Below are 23,153 nucleotides of genomic sequence, written 5' to 3' on the forward strand. Positions count from 1 at the left end.
AATAGAATAGAGCACCCCGAAATCAACCCACGCACTTGCTGCCACTTGATCTTCGACAAAGGCATCAAGCCTATTCACTGGGGTCGGGACTCCCTCTTCAGCAAAGGGTGCTGGGATAACTGGATATCCATTTGGAGGAGATTGAAACTAGACCCATACCTCTCACCATGTACTAAAATCAACTCAAAATGGATCAAGGATTTAAATATACACCCCGAAACAATAAAACTTCTATCATTAAAGGAAATCTTCAAACTAAATAAAACAACTTATAATCTACTACCCTATCAAAATTCTTTCATTTTGTTGCATTCCCTTCTCTCTGTACATCTATATGTAATTTCTGCAAAGTTGTAATCATACTGTGCATGCAATTTAGAATTTTTGTTTTTGCCAAAGGTGATATTCATGTTGTTCAGAAATTTTAGAAGCCCTGGGAAGAGTATAGATGACACAGGAGAGGGTGCCATGTCACAAACTCTGTGAATGGCCTGAGGTCTCACAACCAAGGAATGGGGAGGAGAGCCAGAGAAAAAACTGATGTGGAGGTAAAGAAAAAAAAAAAAAAAACAATAAAACTGGCATGAAAAAATATAATATAAAATTTCAAAATGTTAGTTCTTCTCTAAGCATCATCTATGAGGTGCTGCTTCTTAAAACATGTAGTATTCTTTGACCAAAAGTGATCAAGTATTCTATCAGAGCTTTTGGGAAAGTATGTAACTGCTGATAAGGCCAATACTGCAGAGTTCTTAACCTTAAAAAAAAAAAAAAGAAAGTCAGAGGCACCCAGCAAGGTGGTTAGAGGAACCTGATTCATGATTTGGCCACCTTTTGTGTGTCTGGAGCAAAGGAGATGATAGCCTTGTCTCTGGCACCGCTCAGCATTGCCTCTGTCAAAGAAGTTTCCATCCAAACAAAACCTACTGTGTAGCTCCACCACATTTGTCTAAGATATTAGCTGTCAGCATGGAAGCTCTGAGTATTAATATTTATTTTATCTTAAGAATTTTAAAAGAAATTTGCCTTTTCTTCTCTTTTAACTTGTTTTCTGTTCACCTTCCTCAATAATGCATACATCCATTCTGGGTTTATGAAATCATCACTGCCTAGAACCAGTTTTGTATGATTAATGCTTTGCTAAATTAGCATTTGTGAGTAGTATTCAAAATGGGGTGAATCACATCGAAGTATTCTGAATTTATTAGCTCTTGGTTTTATTTCTTTGCCAAGGGCCTAGATTAACAGATTTTTTTTCTCCTCCCTTTTATTTTGTAATGGAAATACCCTTAAAAAATTTGCAAAGTTCAGGGCCAGCCCATGGCTCACTTGGGAGAGTGTGGTGTTGATAACACCAAGTCCACGGGTTCAGATCCCTATATAGGGATGGCCAGTTAGCTCACTTGGGAGAGTATGGTGCTGACAACACCAAGTCAAGGGTTAAGATCCTCTTACTGGTCATCTTAAAAAAAATTTTTTTACAAAGTTAATGCAAGGTGGTATTTAATAAAAAAATAATTTTTATTATAGGAAATTTCAAATGTATATAGAAATAGAGAGGACACTGCAATCAATCCTCATTTACCCACTACCCAGCTTCAGTAATTATCAACATTTTGCCATTAAAAGTTTGTTAAATAAAGAAACAATATTGGATTTTAGAAAATGAAAGTTCTATCCCATTCCTGTGCAGAACATAGTGGTTTTTTTTTTTTTCTTTTTTGTTTTTAACATAAATGGGATTATATTATAGGTACTGTTTTGTAACCTATTAAATCTCAGAAAAATATATTGGATATCTTTTCATGTTAGTATATGTAGATATAAATTGACCTCATTTCTTTTAACATCTATGTAGTTTTACATTTTATGGATGTACCATAAATGATTTAGCTAATCCCTATGATATTTCCAATTTTTCATTGTTATAAATAATGCTGCAGTATTTTTCTTTGTATTCTTGTCTGATAATTTCCTTGGAATGAATTTCAAAAAGTGTAATAGCTGGATCAAAGGTTAAACATATTTGAGAGTTTGAAATATAGTCCTGCGTTGCCATTTAGAAAGAGTGTACTGGTAATTTATATTCCAAACAGCAATGTATGTTGGTGCCTGTTCTTCTATATCATTGCCCAAACCAGCAAGCCCTCCTCTTTGGGCAGTTTAGACACATATCCAATAAGGAGGAAATAATAGCCCCTCGTGTGCTCCACGTGAAATTCTTATTGCCAGAATTTCATATGTATATGAATGAACTATTTTAGAAACTATACTTGACGTTATATTGGAAGATTATTACTTCAAATGAATTCTTCACTTTTAAGTACTAGTAACGTTCTTCATTAAGTCATGCTGACAACTATCAGAGCCAGTAGAATATTTTTGTCATGAATAATTTTAAGAATTCAAGATAATTGGTCTTATTTTTACGTAACATTTTCTCTAGATTCACATTATTAATTCCAGCTCTGTTTCTTTGCTTTTCTTTGTCTGAAAATACTCAAACATAAAACTTTAGGGGAAAAAAAACCCTATAGATACTAAGTTTCAAATGTTATCCCCAAATTGGAAATGTTGTTGCTGTGTATTGAATGTCCCCCCAAAACTCATTGAAGCATGTTCCCCATTGTAATAGTGTTAACATGGTAGGAAGTCAGACTGTGGCAGCGTTGAAAGGTGGAGCCTTTAGGAGATGACTGGATCATGAAGATGATACTCTTGTGAATGGATTAATTTATTTGTGGAGTAATGGGTTAATGGTTTAGTGCATTGCATAGGACTCTGTAGGGACTCCCCATCAAGAAGGCCCTCCACCAGATGTACTTCCTGGACCGTGGACTTCCCAGCCTACTAAATTGTAAGAAATACATTTCATTTCTTTATAAATTACCAGTTTCAGGTATTCAGTTAAAAGCAACAGAAAATGGACTAATAAAATTCGTACTGAGAAGTGGGGTGTTTCTTATAATAAATACCTGAAAATGTGGAAGGGGCTTTGAAACTGGGTAATGGGCGGAGGCTGGAAGAATTTGGAGGAGCAGGCTAGAAAAAGCCTAGATTTTGGTGAGGGCTTAGAAGACAAAGGAGACTAGGGAAAGCATGGGACTTCTTAGAAATTGGTTAAATGGTGATGACCAGAGTGATGATAGAAATATGGACAGGAAAGGCCATTGTGAGGAGGTCTCAGATGTAAATGAGAAGGAGTTTATTGGAAACTGGGGCAAAGGCCACCCTTGTAATGAACTGGCAAAGAGCTTGGCTGCATTGTGTTCATGCCCAGTGGTTCTATGGAATATGGAACTTAAAAGTGATGAACCAGAGTATTTATCTGACGGAAGAAATTTCCAAGTAGCAAAGCATTCAGGCAGCTATGTGCCTACTTCTAACAGCCTGCACTGAATTATAGCAGCAAAGGCATGAGGTAAAAGTGGAGTTTATAATGAAAAGGGAAGCAGAAGGCAAAAAATTGGAAAACTCTCAGCCTGGCCACATAAAGAGTCAAAAAGTGTGTTTGGGAGAGGAAACCAAGGGTTTAGCCCAGTGACTGTCTGCTAAGAAGATTAGTACAGAAAGAAGGGATCATCAAGAGAATGCGAAAAAGGCGTTGAAGGCATTGCAGAGATCTTTGAGGCTGCCCCTCCCATCCCTGAGGCCTAGAAAAACAGAATGGTTTCAGGGGATGGGTCTGGGTTGCCCTCCACTGGTCTTGCTGCCCAGGGCTACCCTGGGAAGCTGCTCCCTGCACTCTGGCTCAGTGCTCCTCAGCTGCCCTAGGTATAGCTAAATTGGCCTCAGGTGTGGCTAGACCTGCCACATCAGAAGATACAGCCTTGGCAGTGTCCATGTGGAGTTAAGTCTGCAGGCTTGCAGAATGCCAAAGGTGTGCAAGCATGGCAGCCTCCACCCAGATTTCAAAGGATGTATGAAAACACCTGGAGGCCCAGACAGAGATTTGTCACTACAGAGAGCCTCCAGTAGAGCAGTGCCAACCAGAAATGTGGGGTTGGAGTTGTGGCAGAGGACCCCCACCAGGGAAGGCCTAGTGGAGCCATGGGAGCAGGACTGCCGCTGAGACCCCAGAACTCTAGAGCTACCAGCATGCAACACCAGCCTGGGAGGGCTAAAGTGTGGCCTGAGACCAGGAAAGCTATAGGAGCAGGGCTGCCCGAGGACTTGGGAGCCAACCTCTGTATCAGTGTGCAGAAGGTGCCAGACATGGAGTCAAGGGAGATTATTTTCCAATTTTAAGATGTAATGCCTGTCCTGCTGGGTTTTGGACATGTTTAGGACCTGTTACCATCCCTTTTGATTCATTTCTCCATTTTGGAATGAGAATTTCTGTCTTATGCCTTATGCCTGTCCCACTATTGTATCTTGAAGTAGATAACTTTTTAAAATTTCACAATGAGACTTTGGACTTTTTGAGTTGGTGCTGGTACAAGTTAAGACTTTGGGGCTATGGGATGAAATGAATGTATGTGAGAAGGACATGAGTTTTGTGGGGCCGGGGCAGAATGCTGTGGATTGAATGTCCCCCTAAAGCTCACTGATGCTTGATCCCTGTTGTAGCAGTGTTAAGAATATGGGAAATCAGACTATAGCAGTGTTGAAAGATGGGGCCTTTAAAAGATGATTGGATCATGACAACTAAGCCCTCATGAATAGATTGATCCATTCCTGTAGTAATGGGTTAATGGTTTAGTGGGTTGTCACGGGGGTGGCACTTGTGGCTTTATAAGGAGAGCAAGTGAGCACATTAAAGAGCCCTTGCCATTCTTGCTGTGTGATACCTTGGTCAGCACAGCACTCTGTAGAGTTCCCATCAAGAAGACCCTCACCAGACGTGTTCCCTGGGCCTTGGACTTTTCAGCCTCCAAAACTGTGAGAAATATATTTCCTTTCTTTATAAATTACCCAGTTTCAGGCATTCTTTTGTGAGCAACAGAAAACAAACTAACAGAGTTCTTATGACCTTTGGATTTCGATCCTGATCTGGGTTTTTCAAATGATAAGGTTTTTACAAAGAAGAAAATCAACCCTTGAAATATGGAAAAGGAGATTAAAAAGTTAATTGTTAGCTTATGGAAAGGATCATATAAAAATTTGTGGATGAACAGTACTCCTTGTGGTAAGGTGAGGCGTTGTTTCTGTATTGTGCAAGACCTAAGTATGAGACTGTGTTCCTTAATTTGACATCTTTCTTTCATAGTAGTTAGGAATAATGCAGTGACATCTCTTTTATAGATTATGAAACTATGCTGCAATTTCCTGTGGCTTATGCTTGTTTAGCCTGTGAGAGGCACAGAACCGTAGTCTCATCTTTCAACACTATTTGAGTTATTATATGAGGGAAAAGTATTACTATTACCATATTGTCTTCTATTAGGAGACTATATTTTGGAGGCAGTTTAAACCTTCAAAATCAGAGGAGGAACTAAAAAGAAGCAGTGTTCCACAAGTGGATGAGGTCAGTGAACAGTGAGGTCATAACAAAGTTAAGCAGAAGGACAAGTTGAGGCAGTTGGTGAGAAGAGAGTTTAACAATTAACTTTTGGATTTTTGTTCTTTTCTTGCAGGAAGCAGTTGGCTGTCTTGGCAGATCTAGTGAAAGATTTACCACTGGAATTTGACTTCCTCTTTTCGCAGTCTCAGGCAGAAGTAATTTCTGGGAAGCAAGAAGGTACTGGGTCTCTCAGCCAACCATGCATAGCCTCTCGAATGGGTGCTTAGGATTACTTTATATATCTGATTTTTAATTTTCTGCCAATAATTTTCTTGACCTGATATACAGTTTATTTAATTATTTGCATTATTTGATTATTTGATTATTGGTATCTGTTTTAGAATGCTGCTTCTAGAAGTCATAAATTTATATCTATTTTTAACTTAGGGCTAAGCCCTATGTTTATAAGAATGTATTAGTATTTAATGATTTTAAATGGATCTTTAGTTAACTAACTGTACTTTGAAAACATACATAGTTCTAGGAGTTGTATTGAGTTTGCCAAATTCAAATGTTAAGTAAAGTATTAGATTAAAGTAAGGGGAAACTTTAATTCAGGAAATGATAAGTATGAGTTACTTTTATTTTGTTATGGGCCCTCTCTTTATTGCAGTTATTATGTAATATTGATACTTCCCTAGAAGCTTGCACTGTTGGGTTTGTACTTATGGAGAGGAGTTAAATATGTGTTCTCATGCAGCCCAAATGTGGCCAGTATTATTTTTAATACTGAATTATATTTCCATTTCTTGAAAAAAAGAAGGATATCTTATTTGTCTTCTAGTTGTAGTTGATACAAAAGATTTACCTTTTTAAATTTCAGCATTATATATTTCAGTCTTAAATTTCTGTTTCATTTTTAATATTGCATTTCTTTTCTTTCCTATTTCTTTGCTGAGATCATCTGTCTTTCCATTCATTGTGAGACTGCTTGTATTTCTTGGTTATATAACTGCTTTAATATCTTTGTCTGATAATTCCAATATTTTTATCATCTCAGGGTTGGCATGTTTTGACTGTCTTTTCCTGTATGAGTTGAGGTTTTTCTGGTTCTTTGTCTGTCAAGTACTTTTATATTCTATCTTGGACATTTTGAATATTACATTATGGGACGCTAGGTCCTGTTTAAGACATAAGGTGAATATTAATTGTTTTGTTTTAGCAGGCAGTCAACTTGATTAGGTTCAGGACTCAAGTTCTGACACACCCTCTATGATTCTTTTAGTTGATTTTTCAAAGCCATGGCACTGCTATCTGGATTTGTCCTATGTGTGTGTTATCCAGTGGCCAATTTGGAATCCAGGCAGTAGCCTAGCCCATAGGTCAGTTCTTAAAGCCTTTGGTATATTGTTTAGGTTCAGATCCATGCATGTGTAGCTTGGAGGTGAGCCCAGGCATTCATATGCAGCTTTCCTTCCTACTGTTCATGATCTTCCTGACACTTCTTGGTTCCTTGGTCAGAAAACCGGGGCTTTAATTTATCCACTCTATCATGCACTTCTGCGATTCCATCTGTATCCAGGGCCAAGTGGTGGGTCGACAGAGGAAGAAAAATAAGCAATAGGGATTTTCTCCCCACACTTGGGCTATAGCTTCTCTGCTATGGATTGAATTGTGTCCCCCAAAGCTTCAGGTATTAGAAACTTAATCCCCACTGTGACAGTGTTAAGAGAGTGGGAAATCCTGTTACGGTAATTGAAAGGCAGGGCCTTTAAGAGGTGATTAGATTATGAGGACCATGCCCTAGTGAGTAGATTAATCCATTGATGGTTTAATAGTGGTCATGGGTATGATTATGATAGCTTTATAAGGAGAGCAACTGAGACACTTAGCTCTCTCTCGCTCATGCCGTTTGCCATGTGATACCCTGCATTACTGCAGAGTTACCACCAAGAACAAGGCCCTCACCAGATGTGTTCCCTGGACTTTGGACTTCCCAGCCTCTAAAACTGTAAGCAGTACATATTGTTTCAATACAAGTTTCAGGTATTCTGTTATAAGCCACAGAAATGGACTAACACATCCTCTGATCCGAGAGAAGAATTCATATCACTCAGAGTTTTAGGTACCTCCCCAACCTCCACATCTGTTGCTGCAGGATTGCCTTGGGTAGGAGAGAACAAAATAAAGAAACAAAAGCAGCAGATTATCCCTATTCTTTTAGAACCTTTGGAGTCCCCTTTTCTGGTCCTTGGACCAGAAAGCAAGATCTTGAAGTTCTGTCTATACCTGGTATATACTTTCATGTTTCAAGTTGCTTTTGAGTCCAGGCCTGGTAATATCTGAGGGGAAAGAAATGGGACACTCTACTGGCTTGGCAATACTTTAAATTCTGTTCTCTTTTCCAATGTGTCCACTGTCATTTACTTCAGAGTTCTCAAAATGCTGCTCCATGCATTCTTTTTTTAAAAAGTTTTTTTATTTTCATTTATCAATGTACAGTGTAGTTGATTTTCACGTCTCTTTACCGATTCCTCCTTTTACCCGCTTCCATGCAGTCTGTGTAGCGTTTATATTTGCATTCAGTAGGGACTCAAGGGTAGAATGTGCTTACTCTACTTTGCCCAGAACCAGAACTCCAAGATTTACATTTTAAAAAAAACCATTTGGGTACAATTAATTCTTATTCATTGTTGGAAATTTAAAAGATGCAAATAATTATAAAAGGAGGAAAAATCACAAAAGATTTAAAATTCATACACTGAGATTGTGAAATAAAAAATTATCATTACTTTTTTCCAAGAAAAGGAGGAAAAGAGAAGCCCTAGGGAAAAGTGTACACTTGGTGCAGCAGCACAGAATTTAGCGAGGGCTTTTATATTTCTTACTTAGGGGTTTATGCGTGGATTGGAATCAACTTTGTTTTGGGAAGATTCGACCATGAGGATGGTGAGTAATATTGTCTCGTACAATTCTTTACATAATGGCTGAAGGTTTAAGTCACAACATATCAGTTGATGTAAGTGCTTAATTTTGAGTTGTTCTTTCTTTTTTGTTTTTTAAAACTTAAGATGCTTCATTTTCTGGTCCTAATTTGCTTTCTTTAATTTCTTTTTAACTTTTTAATATGAAAAGTTTCAAACATTTACAAAAGTAAATAATAAAATGAACCTCCACAGACCCATTACCCAGACCCAACCACTTATTAACATTTTGCCATTTTTCGTCCCATACTCCCTCCAGATAACACAGGGTTTATTTCCCATTGGATTTTTGAAAGCAAACCCTGGACATGTTTTATCCTAGTTTACATCAGTATGTATCAAAAGGAGTTTCAAAGCAAAACAAAAATAAACATATCCACCGTGCTATTTTCAAACTTAACAGGATTAACGATTTCTGATATCATGCAATACCCATCTAATATTCAGATAGAGATTTTCCTGGTTATCTCAAGAGTGTTTATTTGTAGTTGGCTTGTTCAAATCAGAATGTGAACAAGGGTAACACATTGTATTTGACTGATATGTCTCTTTAGTCTCTTTTAATCTGTAATTATTAATCTTACCACCCCACTCCCTTGCTTTTTTTCAAACCATTCATTAAAAAAAAAGAAACTCGGTTACTTGATAGAATGAATTTGCATATTCTGGATTCGGTCGACTGCATCTTTAAGATGTTTTCATTCCTTCATATGTCCTTTAACTGAAGGTCAGAACCTTGATTAGACTCAGGTTCAATTCCATTTGGAGGATAAATCATAGTTGGTGCTATGTGTTTCCTATTACATCATGTCAGAAGTTTTATAATGTCTGGTTGTCCCACTTGTAGTCACGTTCATACTGGTCATGTATTCAGGATTCAGGTATTGTCATCCTTATCTAATCTATTATAAAAATTCTTTATCCACCTTTCACCTAATGATTGTAGTAGCTAATTGTGATTGTTGTTTAGATATGCTTTTTCATTAGAGGTTGCAAAATGGTGATTTTTCTAATTCTGTCATTTAACAGCTGGGATTTTTATATAATGAACTTTTCTTCATCAACTCTTTGGTTATCCTGAAATGCAGTTCTTATGGGAAAGACAGAATAAATCCTTGCTTATTTACCTTTATTTATCAAGTTTTTGAATAATGAGTTGGTGTCCTAGCAACTTCCAAAGGTAACCAGTGAATTTTTTAGTTTTTTTTTTTTTTTTTTTTTTTTTTATCATTATGAACTCATGGATGTTAATATATTTTATGCAATAGAGCTTATCACATCATTGTTCTTTTTAGGAGCCAGAGATGCTCATTGCTCCTGAGTTGTCATTGCCTCTTGGCCTTTCAGTGAACAGAGCTAGGAAGTGTGTGTTTTTTAGAAAGAGAAAAATAAATCATGAGTTCATAGTGATATTTCCAACTCATATTTAAGGTTGTTATTTAACTTATTTGATTTTAGGCCTGTATCCTTTTTTTTTCTTATGCTGAGTCTTTGTTCCTAAAGATACTAACATAAACATTTATTTGCTTTATTCCATATATATGTTTTTTTTGTTTTTTTTTTTTTGTCCTTTTTGAGACTGGCCACACCACGCTCAGCTAGTGAGCGCTGTGAGCACACCAGTCATCCCTATATAGGATCCAAACCTGCGGCGGGAGCGCTGCTGCGCTCCCAGCGCCGCACTCTCCAGAGTGCGCCACGGGCTCGGCCCCATATATATGTTTAATAGTTTAAAAATAATAATACCAATATTATCAACAATAAGACTACTACAATGCAGTTTAAGATACTTATTTCTTTTATCCTTAGGATATATCCCACTAGAGAGATATATGGTCAAAATACCATATTTAAGTCACTTGAAGTAATTCTTCTCTGTGGAATATATAGTCGATATAGTTAATTTATTTCAGTTTGCTTTCAATATTTTAAGGGATTGCTGTTTTTGGTTTTTCTTTCTTTTTCGACTTAATTTTGGTTTTCAATTATTCGATTCCCTTCTCTTCCCATATTTATTTCAGAATCAGATGCTGAGGCTTCCCAAGAATTGGTGACAGGACGCAGAAGGACAGTAGGGATACTGGATATGGGAGGAGCCTCTCTACAAATTGCTTATGAAGTTCCTACCTCAACCTCTGTTCTTCCTCCAAAGCAGGTATTTTACCTTTCAAGGAAATTCACTTGCTAGGAATGCCAGTATTTAAGAAGGAAGAACACTGTCTTTGGACTTAGACCAATCTGCCTGGGTCTAAATATTTGTTCAAATACTTGCTAGTTTGTGTTACCTTGAGTACATCTCTGAGTTTCAGTTTCCTCATGTGCAGTGTGTTCAATAAGTTCAATAAGTGTTATTCCCTTCCCCCTTACTGATGATTCCATTCCTGTGCTTCTAATATTCCTTATCCTAATAGAATGTGAAGAATGTATTTTGAGGGCAAATTTCATCATAGAGAAAAGAGAATACAGACACTTTTTGAGCATCGATTCTGTGCATGGAGTAAGATGTTACTTACACTGCCCCCCAAAGCTTATAATCTGTCAGTGGAGAAAGCCTGTGATATCAGGCAGACCATGACAGTGCTATAATTTGATCTAAATCAGGATTTCTCATCCTTAGCATTATTTACATTTTGGGCTCAATAATTCTGTTGTGGGGGGCTGTCCTGTGCATCATATGATGTGTAGCAGCATCCTGGATCTCTACCAGGTTCCGGTAACAACCCTCCTCCCTCCAGCTATGACAATAAAGAGTGTCTTCAGATATTGCCAAATGTCCACTTGGGGGGCAAGGTGGAAATCACTCCTAGTTGAGACCCTCTAATTTAAACACAGAGCTGTGGCAGTGTAGGGACTGGCACAGTCAACCCCATTTACAAAGGCTTGAATAGGAGCCATGCTGGCTTCATGAAAGGTAAGTTATTTATCTGGGCATTGGATAATAGTAGGCTTTTGCATAGTGGAGGCTGAGGGAAGGCCATCTACATGGAGGGAGCAGTATGTACAAGGAACAGAGAAAGCAGCAAAGAACCCAGAATGTACAGGGTATAGTGAATAGCCTGTTGCAGTATAGGATTTTCAGGTGTTGTAATAAATAGTTAAGGCTGGGAAGATAAGATGGAGTAAGAACATGAGGAGTCTTGGGTGCCATCCTAGGGGTTTGGCTTTTATTTCTGTAGATAGTGGGGAACCAGCAAAGGTTTTGAGTAGGGTAGTCATATGGGCCTCAATTTCATCATCTGTAAAATAAACTCTGAAGGTCCTTCCCAGCTCTGAATTTTGTATGTTAATTGTGCGACTGTGATCTGATCTATTTTTTAGGAAAATAATTTTGCTGTCAGTAGGAGAAAGCAGGGAGCCTTGGGAGCTGAACCAGACAATGGGAATGGAAATGGAAGGGAGGGCACAGATTTCAAGGAATATTTTAGGATGAAAACCCAGTATAATTGGGTGATTGACTGTGGCAGTGTGGGAGGCAGGGAGGGATGGCCCGTGATGCTGAGGGTCCAGCCTCAATAACTGGACGGGTGAGGAACCCAATCACTGAGAGAAGGACAGAGGGGAAAGGGCAGGGTTGATGCTAAGCAGACAGTATGGTCCTGAGTGGTTTGGGTAAGGGCATCTCTCTGGTCTTCTAGCTCTGAAGTATGTCTACATTTATATCTACATTTTTGTGTAGGTATAAGTTTTCAGATCTCTTGGGTATATACCTAGGAGTTGAATTGCTGGGCACAATAGCATTTTCACAAATTAAAAATAAATATATCCAAAACAATAATCCCCACTTTGTAACAATACATATAAATAAAAATTACACATTAAGCACATTAGAATGGTTGCCTTTGGCAAAGAGTGTGAGTAGGAGTGGATTTGAAGATAAAAAGGAATAAATAAATAGAAGAGGGGCTTGCCATGAGCTAAGGAATATGATTAATTCAACCACTGTACCTGAGGTCCAAAAAAAGAAAAAAATACAGCACCTTTTTATTGGAGGTACAGTAAAATTGAACTTTTCCAATCCCCAAAGCTGTCACAAGGAACATTAGGGCTTTTTGGATAGTTTTAGTAAAGGCCATACAGTAGATCTCATGATGATCCCCCAATTTTCCTTAAGTTTGCTTTTTATTAAAGGATTTTTTTTCTATTTTTAGAAATAATACATTGCCATTTTGGGGGAATGGAAAATACAGAAAAGTAAATGCAAGAAAATGACGTCATCTGTAATAATTCTACTGCCTATATAACTATGGATAGTGTTTTAGTCTCTAATTTGGTTTCTAATTTGTCCTTTTTGTGCTGTCTTGTCATTTTATGTCTTTGTTTAAAATAATGCTATGAGGATTAAAGAATGCTACGAGATATTTTAAAGAGTAGTCATAGAAAATGAAGCTTGGTATATTAGCAGTGTCATAGCTTTCTAGAAATCAACCAAAACTAAAATTCCCTTTTTTCTCTTGATATTGTATTACAGGAAGAAGCTGCCAAGATCCTACTGGCTGAGTTCAACCTGGGCTGTGATGTGCAACACACTGAACATGTATACAGAGTTTACGTTACAACCTTTCTGGGTTTCGGGGGCAACTTTGCCCGGCAGCGCTATGAAGACCTGATGCTGAATGAAACTCTTAATAAAAATAGGTACATTTGACATGTGATCTGAGTTTCTGAAATAGAATATCATCAGGCTGTAGATATTTAGAAGAAATATTCACATCTTACTATGATAGATAAGTCCTTGCTTCCTCCTTTCTGACCACTCCTGCCAATGGGGTAGCATCTGTTAGAGACTCTCTGTTAGCAGTCCCACCTGATCTGGGTGAGGATGCATTCTGATCTTTGTTATTAGGATTCGTAAAAAAGTACAGCAGCTTATTGTGATCTCTTGCTGTGTCCCACATGCAGACATGGCATCACGAGATAAGTGAGAATTAATTAAATTGCTGATTTAAAATGTGCAGTATAATGTAGCTTGTAGCAGTTTCTTCTACATGGAAGTGCTCAACACGTATTTGTTGAATGCCAGTGGAGTTGCATCTTATGCAGGAGTTAGGTTATATAGTGTACATAAAAGATAAAAAGTAAGTGTGGTTAAAACTTTTAAAATGGTCTCTTCTTAAGCCGAGAATAGTTCATTTTTTTCTCCAGCATCGTAGAGATCACAGATTCTTCATTTTGTACCAGATGAAGTAGTTAGACCATAATATACAGACAGCTGTTGGGTTTGTTTGTTTTATGAGTATTTAAAATTATTTATTTGGGCCGGCCCTGTGGCTCACTCGGGAGAGTGCGGTGCTGATAACACCAAGGCCCCGGGTTCGGATCCCACATAGGGATGGCCAGTTAGCTCACTGGGTGAGTGTGGTGCTGACAACACCAAGTCAAGGGTTAAGAGCCCCTTACCGGTCATCTTTATTAAAAAAAATAATAATAATAAATAAATAAATAAAAATAAAATTATTTATTTGGGCCGGCCCTGTGGCTCACTCGGGAGAGTGCGGTGCTGATAACACCAAGGCCCCGGGTTCGGATCCCACATAGGGATGGCCAGTTAGCTCACTGGGTGAGTGTGGTGCTGACAACACCAAGTCAAGGGTTAAGATCCCCTTACCGGTCATCTTTATTAAAAAAAATAATAATAATAAATAAATAAATAAAAATAAAATTATTTATTTTATCATTGTGCACACTGAAGGAAAGAAAGCATAGTAGACAGCAGAGTTCTTTTCCACCATAAAATCATTTATACATTTATTTAGCTGGAAACAATAGTTTCTCCACAGCAATCAATTATACTTAGATCAAGGGATTGGATCCCCGTACCAGCCAGCCACCAAAAAACCCTAAAAACAAAAAACAATTAGAAGATGTTGAAGAAAATATTCTCATAAATCTTTTTTGTCTTTGTAAGTCTTCCTTAGTTCAAGGTGGTTTGGGAGACTCCTGGTGTCCTGGATGATTGATGAATGCATTAAAATCAAGCAGTGTGTTTGTATTGTGAGTGTACTCCTAAATCCATACAAATGTTGCTTGGGTTGTGGCACTCAGATTGCTCCTGCTGGCACTGTGACGTTTAGTGCACATTTGTTATGAAAGTTTCACACGAGTTTTGTTTTTTCCTTCTTCATTGGCTGCTGTGCTTCCTTTTCCATTTCCTTACTTTGTTCTGCTGCTCTCTTTTCCATCTGCTGTTTTCTGCTCTCAGAACTTTTTCTTGCCAAACTGCATCTTCTTCTCATGCATTGATATTTTCTAAGTCACCTACTTCAGGAGATTGATGAATAAAAGGCATATCTTGTGTAGCTGCCAATCTGTTAGAGAAACCTATGCTTCCTAGGGTGGCAAAACTGAATGGTTTTCTCTTCTTAATGATTTTCTGAGTTTTCCTTATAGTTGGTGTCATGTCCTCAAAATAGGTTCCAGTTGTTCCAAAGCATTGTGTTGTGTTGCCACATTCCCATTCCCTCCTTCAGTCTTCACGCTTGTGGGTGCGTCTTCATCCCAGGAAGTCCACTCTTCAACACTTGTCTTTTTCTTTTTTAATATTTTATTTATTAATATTATTATTTTTTTTACATTCTGTGATGTTGGGGAGCAGTTGGGGAGGGGGAGAGGGGAAAGGGGAAGGAGATAGGGTTGGAGGAGGAGGAAGGAGGAAGGGTGGAGTTGAGGCCTGTGGCCCCCTCATTCCTTCATGGGAGACCAGGGTGCTTCTACCAGTGGCTTGGTCATTGCTGAGCTGGGTGCAGATATCAGAGGGGTGTGGCTGAAGCCTTTGTCCCCCACACTGCTCCAGCTCGGGAGCCCGGGACGCTTCCTGTGATGGCTCGGTGGTCGTCCCTGGGCTGGTTGTGCGTGTCAGGGGGGCATGGCTGAGGCCCTTGGTCACCCCCCCCGCCCAGCCCAGGGCACTTCCTGCGGCAGCTTGGTGGTCATCGCTGGTTCAAACTGTTATGTTATTTAAAACCTTTAGATGACCAAAACTATGCAGCAGAGGATCCTGTTCTTCATCCAATGGTGTATGGGTGCTCCATTGGGTATTTCGTTTTATGGCCCCCACCACAATGTTAATCTCCCCTTGAATGATGTAAGTATTCTTATCCACCATCCTGGCAAACCTGTCAGCAGATCCAAAATGGCGGGGCCTAGTCCCAGGACCAGCGGCAGCTGCTGCTCATGTCCAGCAGGGGCCCTGGAGGCATTTCCATACGGCCCTCCTGGCTCTGGTGGCAGATGGGAGAAGGGAAGGAGCCCATTTCTTGGAAGTTGAGGCAGAAGCCAGGGTGGGACAGCATAGTTGGCAGGGATGAGTCAGCCGGGTTGGGTGGTGGAGCCAGCTACCTTCTCTGTCAGCTCACTGATGTGATAACTCAATACCTGTCTGTTTTGGAATTGATGAATAATTAACTGCAGTTGGCAAATTTATTTGGTCTTCACTTAATTTTCATTGTTGGCCAGATCTGCATATTAATCTCTTTAGGAATGAGAATCCAGTAGCGAGGCAAATAAAGACTTTTAATAAACTGCGTGATGGCCATGCAGGGAACCAAAACCTGCCCTTCCCCTCCCCACTCAGAGGAAGCAGCTCTACATGGGTCTTTCTGGAGCTGGTTTCTGTTCCAGTTATACACATTATCATGGCAAGCCCCTCTTCTATACATCTATGTTTAGCTTCCTATTCTCTCTCACAGCACTGCTCACTCAAAGCCAGGCATGTGCTGTGTCACCATTGCCAGCCATTGCCACTGCACCACTGCTGTGGTCTCCTCCTCAGAAAGCCCTCCCCTGCCCTTCTTTGCCTCCTGCCAGTTGTACTTTCAAGCATTTGAACCACCCTCAGTATGGTAAGCTCCTGTGCTTTTAAAAGGCACGTGGGAATGAAGACCAGGTAGAGAGCAGGGGTAGATTCATGTCTCCAGTTGCAGTATACAATAAGATGTATACATGTTGACTAAAAGTTGAGCAAAATTGATCATTGCTATATTTCTCTTTTTTCCCCAAATTTAACTTGCTTAAGTTAAAAGTGCATGTAATGCAACGAGATAGTAATATTTCACTCTATCCTTGTTTCTAGGGATGTCATGAAAAACAATACCAAGATATCTGTGAAGCACATTGTGTTTCTTGGACTAGGTTGAGTATCGTGGTGACATATTTTGTTTCTGTCATCGTGACAGATTGCTGGGCCAGAAGACAGGTCTGAGTCCCGACAATCCATTTTTGGATCCCTGCCTGCCAGTGGGACTCACAGATGTGGTGGAGAGGAACGGCAAGGTCCTGCATATCCGAGGCAAGGGAGACTGGGTGACTTGTGGGGCAATGCTGAGTCCCCTGCTGGCTCGCTCCAACACCAGCCAGGCCTCACTGAATGGCATCTACCAGTCGCCAATTGACTTCAACAACAGCGAGTTCTATGGCTTCTCTGAGTTTTTTTACTGTACAGAGGATGTATTGCGCATTGGTGGCCGCTACCACGGGCCAACATTTGCGAAGGCTGCTCAGGTAATTATTAATAATAGTGACTCATGCTGGCAGTGGCCATTTATTGGATACCTAACTTTGTGTCAGGCACTGTGCAAAGGGTATTGCATGCTTAATCTCGCTTAATTCTTTGCAGGAGTCCCATGAGCCCTCTTTTTACAGATGATGAAGTGTACTCAGAGAACCTAAGTAACCTGCTATGCTATGCTGCCTTCTAATTAATTAAGTTAAGGTTCCCATGGATATCATATCACCTAAATTACCAGCCAGCTGCAAAATGTCATGGTGGCTAGTTGTTTTTTCTCTATCTTTCCAATAGTCTTGTATAATGTTTGTGGCCAAAAAGTATCATCTCCAGGTATTTTTTCCCTTGCTGGGTGTTCACAGTTGTAATGTGCTTTTGGAGATGATGTCACACCTGTGATCAAGTACATTTTCTTTCTCTTGGTTTGAGCTATTAAGAGGCTAGAGTGGTTTGGGGTCACTCGGAATATTAGAAAGATGATGTGAAAAGCTGTAATGGTGGAAGTAGTATTTAAATTTAAAATAGAGGAGTAAAAATTCACTTTGAGCATATATAGGACTTAAGCATCTTACATTAAATCATTAGTTACATGGACAGGTAAAAGTTTAGCCAGCTTTCTATATTTCCCTGCTTTAATTTAGAGTCATCTCTGAATTTTTGTGTATCTCTCTGCTGTATGGGAAAAATCTGTCATCTTGTATTTTTTATTTTTTCCTTTCTGCTTTCTCACAGTTTTGTTGTTGTTGTTGTTTTTTGGTGGTCAGCAAATACAGGATCTTGATGTTTTCAACACCATGCTCTAACTAACTGAGCAAACTGGCCAGCCTTTCTTACAATTCTGTAGGGTTTTCTTGGTGTAAGACTTGCAATAAAAGACAGTCCTTAAGAAATATTGTAGAATACGTGCATTGTATTTGCTTTTTCCTCTCCAGCCTCCAGGAATACCTCATATTCCCTTTCCTTTCCAGAGCCCAGGGTTCCCAAACTATCCATGGTTTAATCTTTCTCTTATTTCCAAAAATAATTCAAATTCCATTCCCCTGAACACCAAAGGTCTCAAGTTACTGCTTGTCCAAGTTGCTAGTGGCTTAATATGTTGTCTTTCCCAGGAAAAAGAGATGATTTTGTTTCCTTACTTTCTTTACTCACTTAGATGTTATCTTCCCAGTGCCACCTTCCCTGGCCACCGTATCCAAAATTACTCTCCCCATATTACTAATTGCCCTTTCCTGCTTTATTTTTCCCCTGAGCGTTTATGTCATCTAACATACTTGGTATATGTATATGTGTGTGTTCATGAGTATGTATGTATGTATATTTGTTTATTGTCTGTCTCCTACTAGTAGAATGTAAGCTTAATGAGGACAGGAATTTTTGTCTGTTTTATTTACTGCTTGATCCCCTGGCACCTAGAATAGAACCTGGCACATAATAGACATTCAGTAAATGTTAGTTCACTGAACAAACCAAAAGGAATGATCCTTTTGGTGAGAATTACAACACAGGGGTGGGCCAATGATAGGTATCTAACCATTCTATCCTATTTGCTACCTGCTCATGTCAATCCTACGTAGAATAGAATGAAACTCTCTTTGGCTTTTTGTATTGCTGTGCCTAGTCCTAACCATATGCCTTTCTGAAGCTTAAGAGGCTCAGGAATCATGTCAGTCTGGCTTTGTACTAGGTTTGGATGCGATGGGAATAAAGAAGGGTATGGCACGGTGTTCAGTTAATGAATATGCCATTTCTGTTCTCCTTTGTCAGCTAGTAGCCCATAAGTCACTTTAGAAATGGAACACCTGTTGAGTGTGGAGAAGTTAGAGAGTTTGCCTCCAATTTTATGTTGCACTCTTTCTCTGTGGTTGTTGCAGGATTACTGTGGCATGGCTTGGTCGGTACTAACTCAGAGATTCAAGAATGGCCTCTTTTCATCACATGCAGATGAGCATCGACTCAAGTAAGTAACTTTGTTTTCTTGCTTAGATATGGCCTTAATATGTAGACGGCAAATTATAATGAAGGAGAGAGAGCAAGCAATAGTACAAATTGGAATTTATGTTGATGGAGAATTTGATTATTTTGGATTTCGATTTTATGAGGAATAGGGGCCAAAATAATGAGCCTGTTTTACAAAGCCAAGGAAAACCAGTGGTCACCAAAGAGAGTTCTCTCCAAGTAGTTTGACATCAAAAGTGATGGTCTTTTTTTTTTAACTTTTTTAAAAATAGAAAATATCAAATATGCAGAAAAGTAGAATGGTAACATAAACCCTCATGTAACCACTACGCAGCTTCAACAAATACCAACATTTTGCCAATTTGGTTCTTCGAGCCTCTCATTTCCTAAATATTTTAATTAAAATTTTTTTTAACATAAACAAAAATAGAACAGTATAATGAACTCCTGAGTACCTATCACATAGCTTCTCTACTAACAATTATCAGTTCCTGGCCAATCATGTTTCTATCTGTTTTCCCACCTACTACCCCTCTCTTACCACAACTGGGTTATTTTGAAACAAATCACAGATATTATATAATTACATTTGTAGATATTTCAGCATGCTCTCAGAAGATAGGGACTCTTAATAAAAAAGGAAGAAAAAAACCAAACAAACCCAAAACACAGCCACAATATCATTATTGCCTAAAGAAAGGTATTCTTCACTTTTGTGGTAAACATAAGATAAAGTAGGCTCAGATTTGGCTTCAACTATAGGTGAGGAATGTGGAGTGGGGAAGAGGCAGGTCTTTTGACATCTATGGGAATACGGTGTGGCTTATTGCAAAGGAAAGCATTAGAATTCTTCTTTGAAAAAAATCTAATTTTTTTTGTCACCCAGATATCAGTGTTTTAAATCAGCTTGGATGTACCAAGTCCTACATGAAGGATTCCACTTTCCCTACGACTACCCAAACCTGCAGACAGCTCAACTGGTCTATGACCGAGAGGTTCAGTGGACACTGGGAGCCATTCTGTATAAAACACGATTCTTACCACTCAGGTAAAGTGAGACCAACCACATCAGTATCTTGAGCTCAGAGGGTGTTAGTTGATGCCTCAGGATAGGTCTCTTAAAGTACCTCCCACCAAAAACCCCCCAAAACCAAACTCACTTTCATTATTTCCACATGAGCCACTATTAGTAATCTCAAGCATGTTGAAACAGAAAGAACGTTGAGAATTATTGGTCTGGAGTCTGCTCCTCAGCTTTGCCATATCAGAAATTCAACTTTATTTTTTCACCTACAACAAATCAGTCTTTAGGATTGAGCTCTTACTAACTACTTCCAAGATACTCCAGTGAAAAACTAAAATGTCATTCTTAAGTTACTCTGGAAAACCTATCTAGTAGAGAACTGGGGTAGGCTATCTTTCTAGAGCGATCTTTCATAATGGGTAGAGTCATCCAGAAATTGTGTCATTGACCTGGAAGGCTTTTTGGTGGGCCAGACTTAGAACAAAAGACATGAGATATTTTTAGGGGGGATATTTCCATCAAGCTATGGTAGTCTGATGCCTTGCCTTTATGTATAAGATATTTGGGACAATTTTTAGGTACTCTCTCCCCTGGACTATTTTCAGGTAAACTAAGATGAATTCTTAATCTTTGGTGCCAGTTCCTCTAAACTCAATACTATTAGGAGCCAGGCAGATGATAGAAGTGAGGGAAGTGGGCTGGGTAGGGCTTGTGGGGAACTGGAGAGTGTGTCCCCACTAAAGGGCTGGTTACTGTCACACAGAAGTGCTGTTTCAGAAATTGCCAGTTCTCATTTGTCCAGAGAAGCCAAAAATCCATATTTTATATGAAGTCTTTCAGTTTGGAGACACATTTTTTGTTTATTTTGTTTTGCTTTTATTCTAATTTGCTTTTTTATTGCCAAAGAGATTGAACATTACCCCGCCCCCCATACATTTGACTCCAGTATTTTTTTTTTTTTAGCATATCTTTTTTTTTTGAGATTCACATTTTTAGAAAACACTACAGCTCAAACAAAACAAAAATGGATCCAGTATCTGGACCATCAAAGAGTGGCTTCAGTTCTAGACAGGCCAACCATTGCACTTTGGTTTACATATCTCTTTATTTTCTTCCAGATTATAATTGATCAAGTGACAGCTTTCTTTGGAATATCCTAGATCCTAAAGAAAAGCAGCATTGTTTTTAAAGATTTAGACACATTCTAATTTCTTGAGTGGATTCAGGGGACATCCTGTTCTCATTAGTACCATATTTACAAACTGTATTTTAAGATTTGTCCCAACCCGTGGGATATTCAACGCAGACCCTGGAGGGGGGAGTGGGAATTGGATGGGACAAGAGACATGAGAAATGGAGACAAGACAGTATTCTGATCAAGTCTCTTTTATTAGCCAGAAGGTCACAGCTTATATAGGAGAAGGCAGGCATGCTGCAAAGGGTCTGGAATGTAAAGATATGATAATATCTTGAGGAGAGACAAAGACAGGACATTCAAAGTAAAGGTTGCCACCCAGAATGTTTATGGTTAAACAGTTTCTAGAGAAGGATAAAAGGTCACTTGCAACTGCACAGGAGGGGGAGGGACAGAAGATAACAGCAAACAAGGCTCTGAGGCCTCGAGGCAATAGCTGCGTGGGCTCTTTGGCTCCGGACTGGCAGGCAGCCGGGCTCTATGGCTCCGGACAAAGATTTATGTTACAGATGACTTTTTCTGTCCACTTGTTTGGCTTGTTTCAAAGGCCTTCCAATTTTGTCCCCAGATTCTGGAGGGTGTAAGCCTGAGGTTCCTTCTGTAGGTCGTGGAAAGGAGGTAAATGGCAGCCCTGGGGCTGGGGACATTCTTCAGCTTTGCTTGCTCTGTAGAGCTGGTAATAGACACTGTTTGCATGGATGGAACAAGTGGGATAACAGGCCTTTCAAATCAGTAAATGTTTCTCTCTGAAATTAACAGTTCTTTTTACCTTCAAAATCTTCCCTAGGGATCTTCGGCAGGAAGGTGTCCGACAAGCCCATGGTAGCTGGTTCCGTCTCTCCTTTGTCTACAACCACTGTCTCTTCTTTGCCTGCATCCTGGTGGTGCTACTGGCCATCATCCTGTACCTTCTGCGGCTACGCCGAATTCACCACCGACAGACTCGAGCTTCAGCTCCCCTGGACTTGCTGTGGATTGAAGAGGTGGTGCCCATGATGGGAGTGCAGGTGGGGCCGTGAGGCTAGACCAGGACTAGAGAACTCAAGTACCCCAGAGTTGCTGCTCATTAATTCCTCCACTTTCTTGCTCATTAATTCCTCCACTGGCCTCAGATGCTGCTTTGCTTGACCTTGTGGATATTTGGCCTTGGAATTTCTACTTTAATTTCTACTTTAATTCCTTCTCATTACCCAGGTCGTCTTCTCTGAGAGAAGCTGTAATTTCCCTGTGAGGAGCTAAATGAGAGATTGGTGCTAACAAAGGAGACTATGCTTTGTCCAACTGAAGCATGCTTCTACTTCTTTATCTGAGAGGTCTGGTGTGCTCCTGGGATCTAGCCTTTTCTCTCCTTGCTAAAGCATGAAGTTTGGCATTGGGCACACTGGAAGTCTAGTTTGAAATCAAACTTGGAGCATCTGATGCAAAGCTGGAGACATTCTAGCAAGTGTAGCAGCCCCTTCTTTCTCTGTAACAGAGATATCATTTATGTGGAGATCCACAGCCTTTAATAGGGATCCAAGATGTTTGCAGTTCAGTGGACCAGACATGAATTTCCAGGCAACCAAAATAATAACATAACTTCCTTGCTTACTTAACACAAAGAAGCCATTGTGAGTATGATCCAAGATCCCTGATAGAATGTTGCTGATATTAATATGTGATTTTAAAAGGTTGCAGCCCCTTCTAAATGAATGGTCCACTGAAGATTTTACAGTATCTTATCTGATGCCTGGTATGACCAAGACAGAAAATTTTTCCATGTCTGTGTGCCTCACAGGCTGTTTGGGCATTAATTTTGCTTTTTGAGCCTTAAGTGTGCTTGTAGGATGGAGAAACTGTGATGGGGATTGGAGACCTGGATTTGTCTGGTTTCAGGTCACTGTTCCTTAGGCCTATTTTTATGAGTCCCTGTACAGGAAGATTCAAAGAGAGTTCCCTCATTTCACTGCTAAGATCAATATGTAGTTTGGGAAGGGATCTATTTTAGTTTGATAGAACAATATCAAGAGAGTAGGCAAAGGCAATAAAGTCAAAGATCTTATTTTTAAATT

At 39.4% G+C, this 23,153-nt stretch overlaps 1 protein-coding gene and 1 pseudogene across 2 annotated transcripts in view; one reads left to right on the plus strand and one right to left on the minus strand.

Annotated features, from left to right (window-relative positions):
- Positions 1-23,153, plus strand: part of ENTPD7 (ectonucleoside triphosphate diphosphohydrolase 7) — a 43,822-nt gene extending 20,669 nt beyond the window's left edge. The window contains exons 6-14 of one of the 2 annotated variants that reach the window (XM_008572117.1): positions 5,577-5,680; positions 8,336-8,392; positions 10,449-10,582; positions 12,896-13,062; positions 16,599-16,923; positions 18,799-18,884; positions 19,770-19,931; positions 21,890-22,109; positions 22,297-22,371. In XM_008572117.1, coding sequence (XP_008570339.1) covers positions 5,577-5,680; positions 8,336-8,392; positions 10,449-10,582; positions 12,896-13,062; positions 16,599-16,923; positions 18,799-18,884; positions 19,770-19,931; positions 21,890-22,109; positions 22,297-22,341 — 1,300 coding nt within the window. In that variant the 3' untranslated portion in view covers positions 22,342-22,371. Of the gene's footprint in view, positions 1-5,576; positions 5,681-8,335; positions 8,393-10,448; positions 10,583-12,895; positions 13,063-16,598; positions 16,924-18,798; positions 18,885-19,769; positions 19,932-21,889 lie in introns of both variants that reach the window. The other variant, XM_008572118.1, reaches the window with a different exon arrangement.
- On the minus strand, positions 14,520-16,060 carry LOC103590009 (annotated as a pseudogene).

Source organism: Galeopterus variegatus, unplaced genomic scaffold (assembly GCF_000696425.1).
Source record: "Galeopterus variegatus unplaced genomic scaffold, G_variegatus-3.0.2 Scaffold753, whole genome shotgun sequence".
NCBI classification, from domain to species: Eukaryota; Metazoa; Chordata; class Mammalia; order Dermoptera; family Cynocephalidae; genus Galeopterus; species Galeopterus variegatus.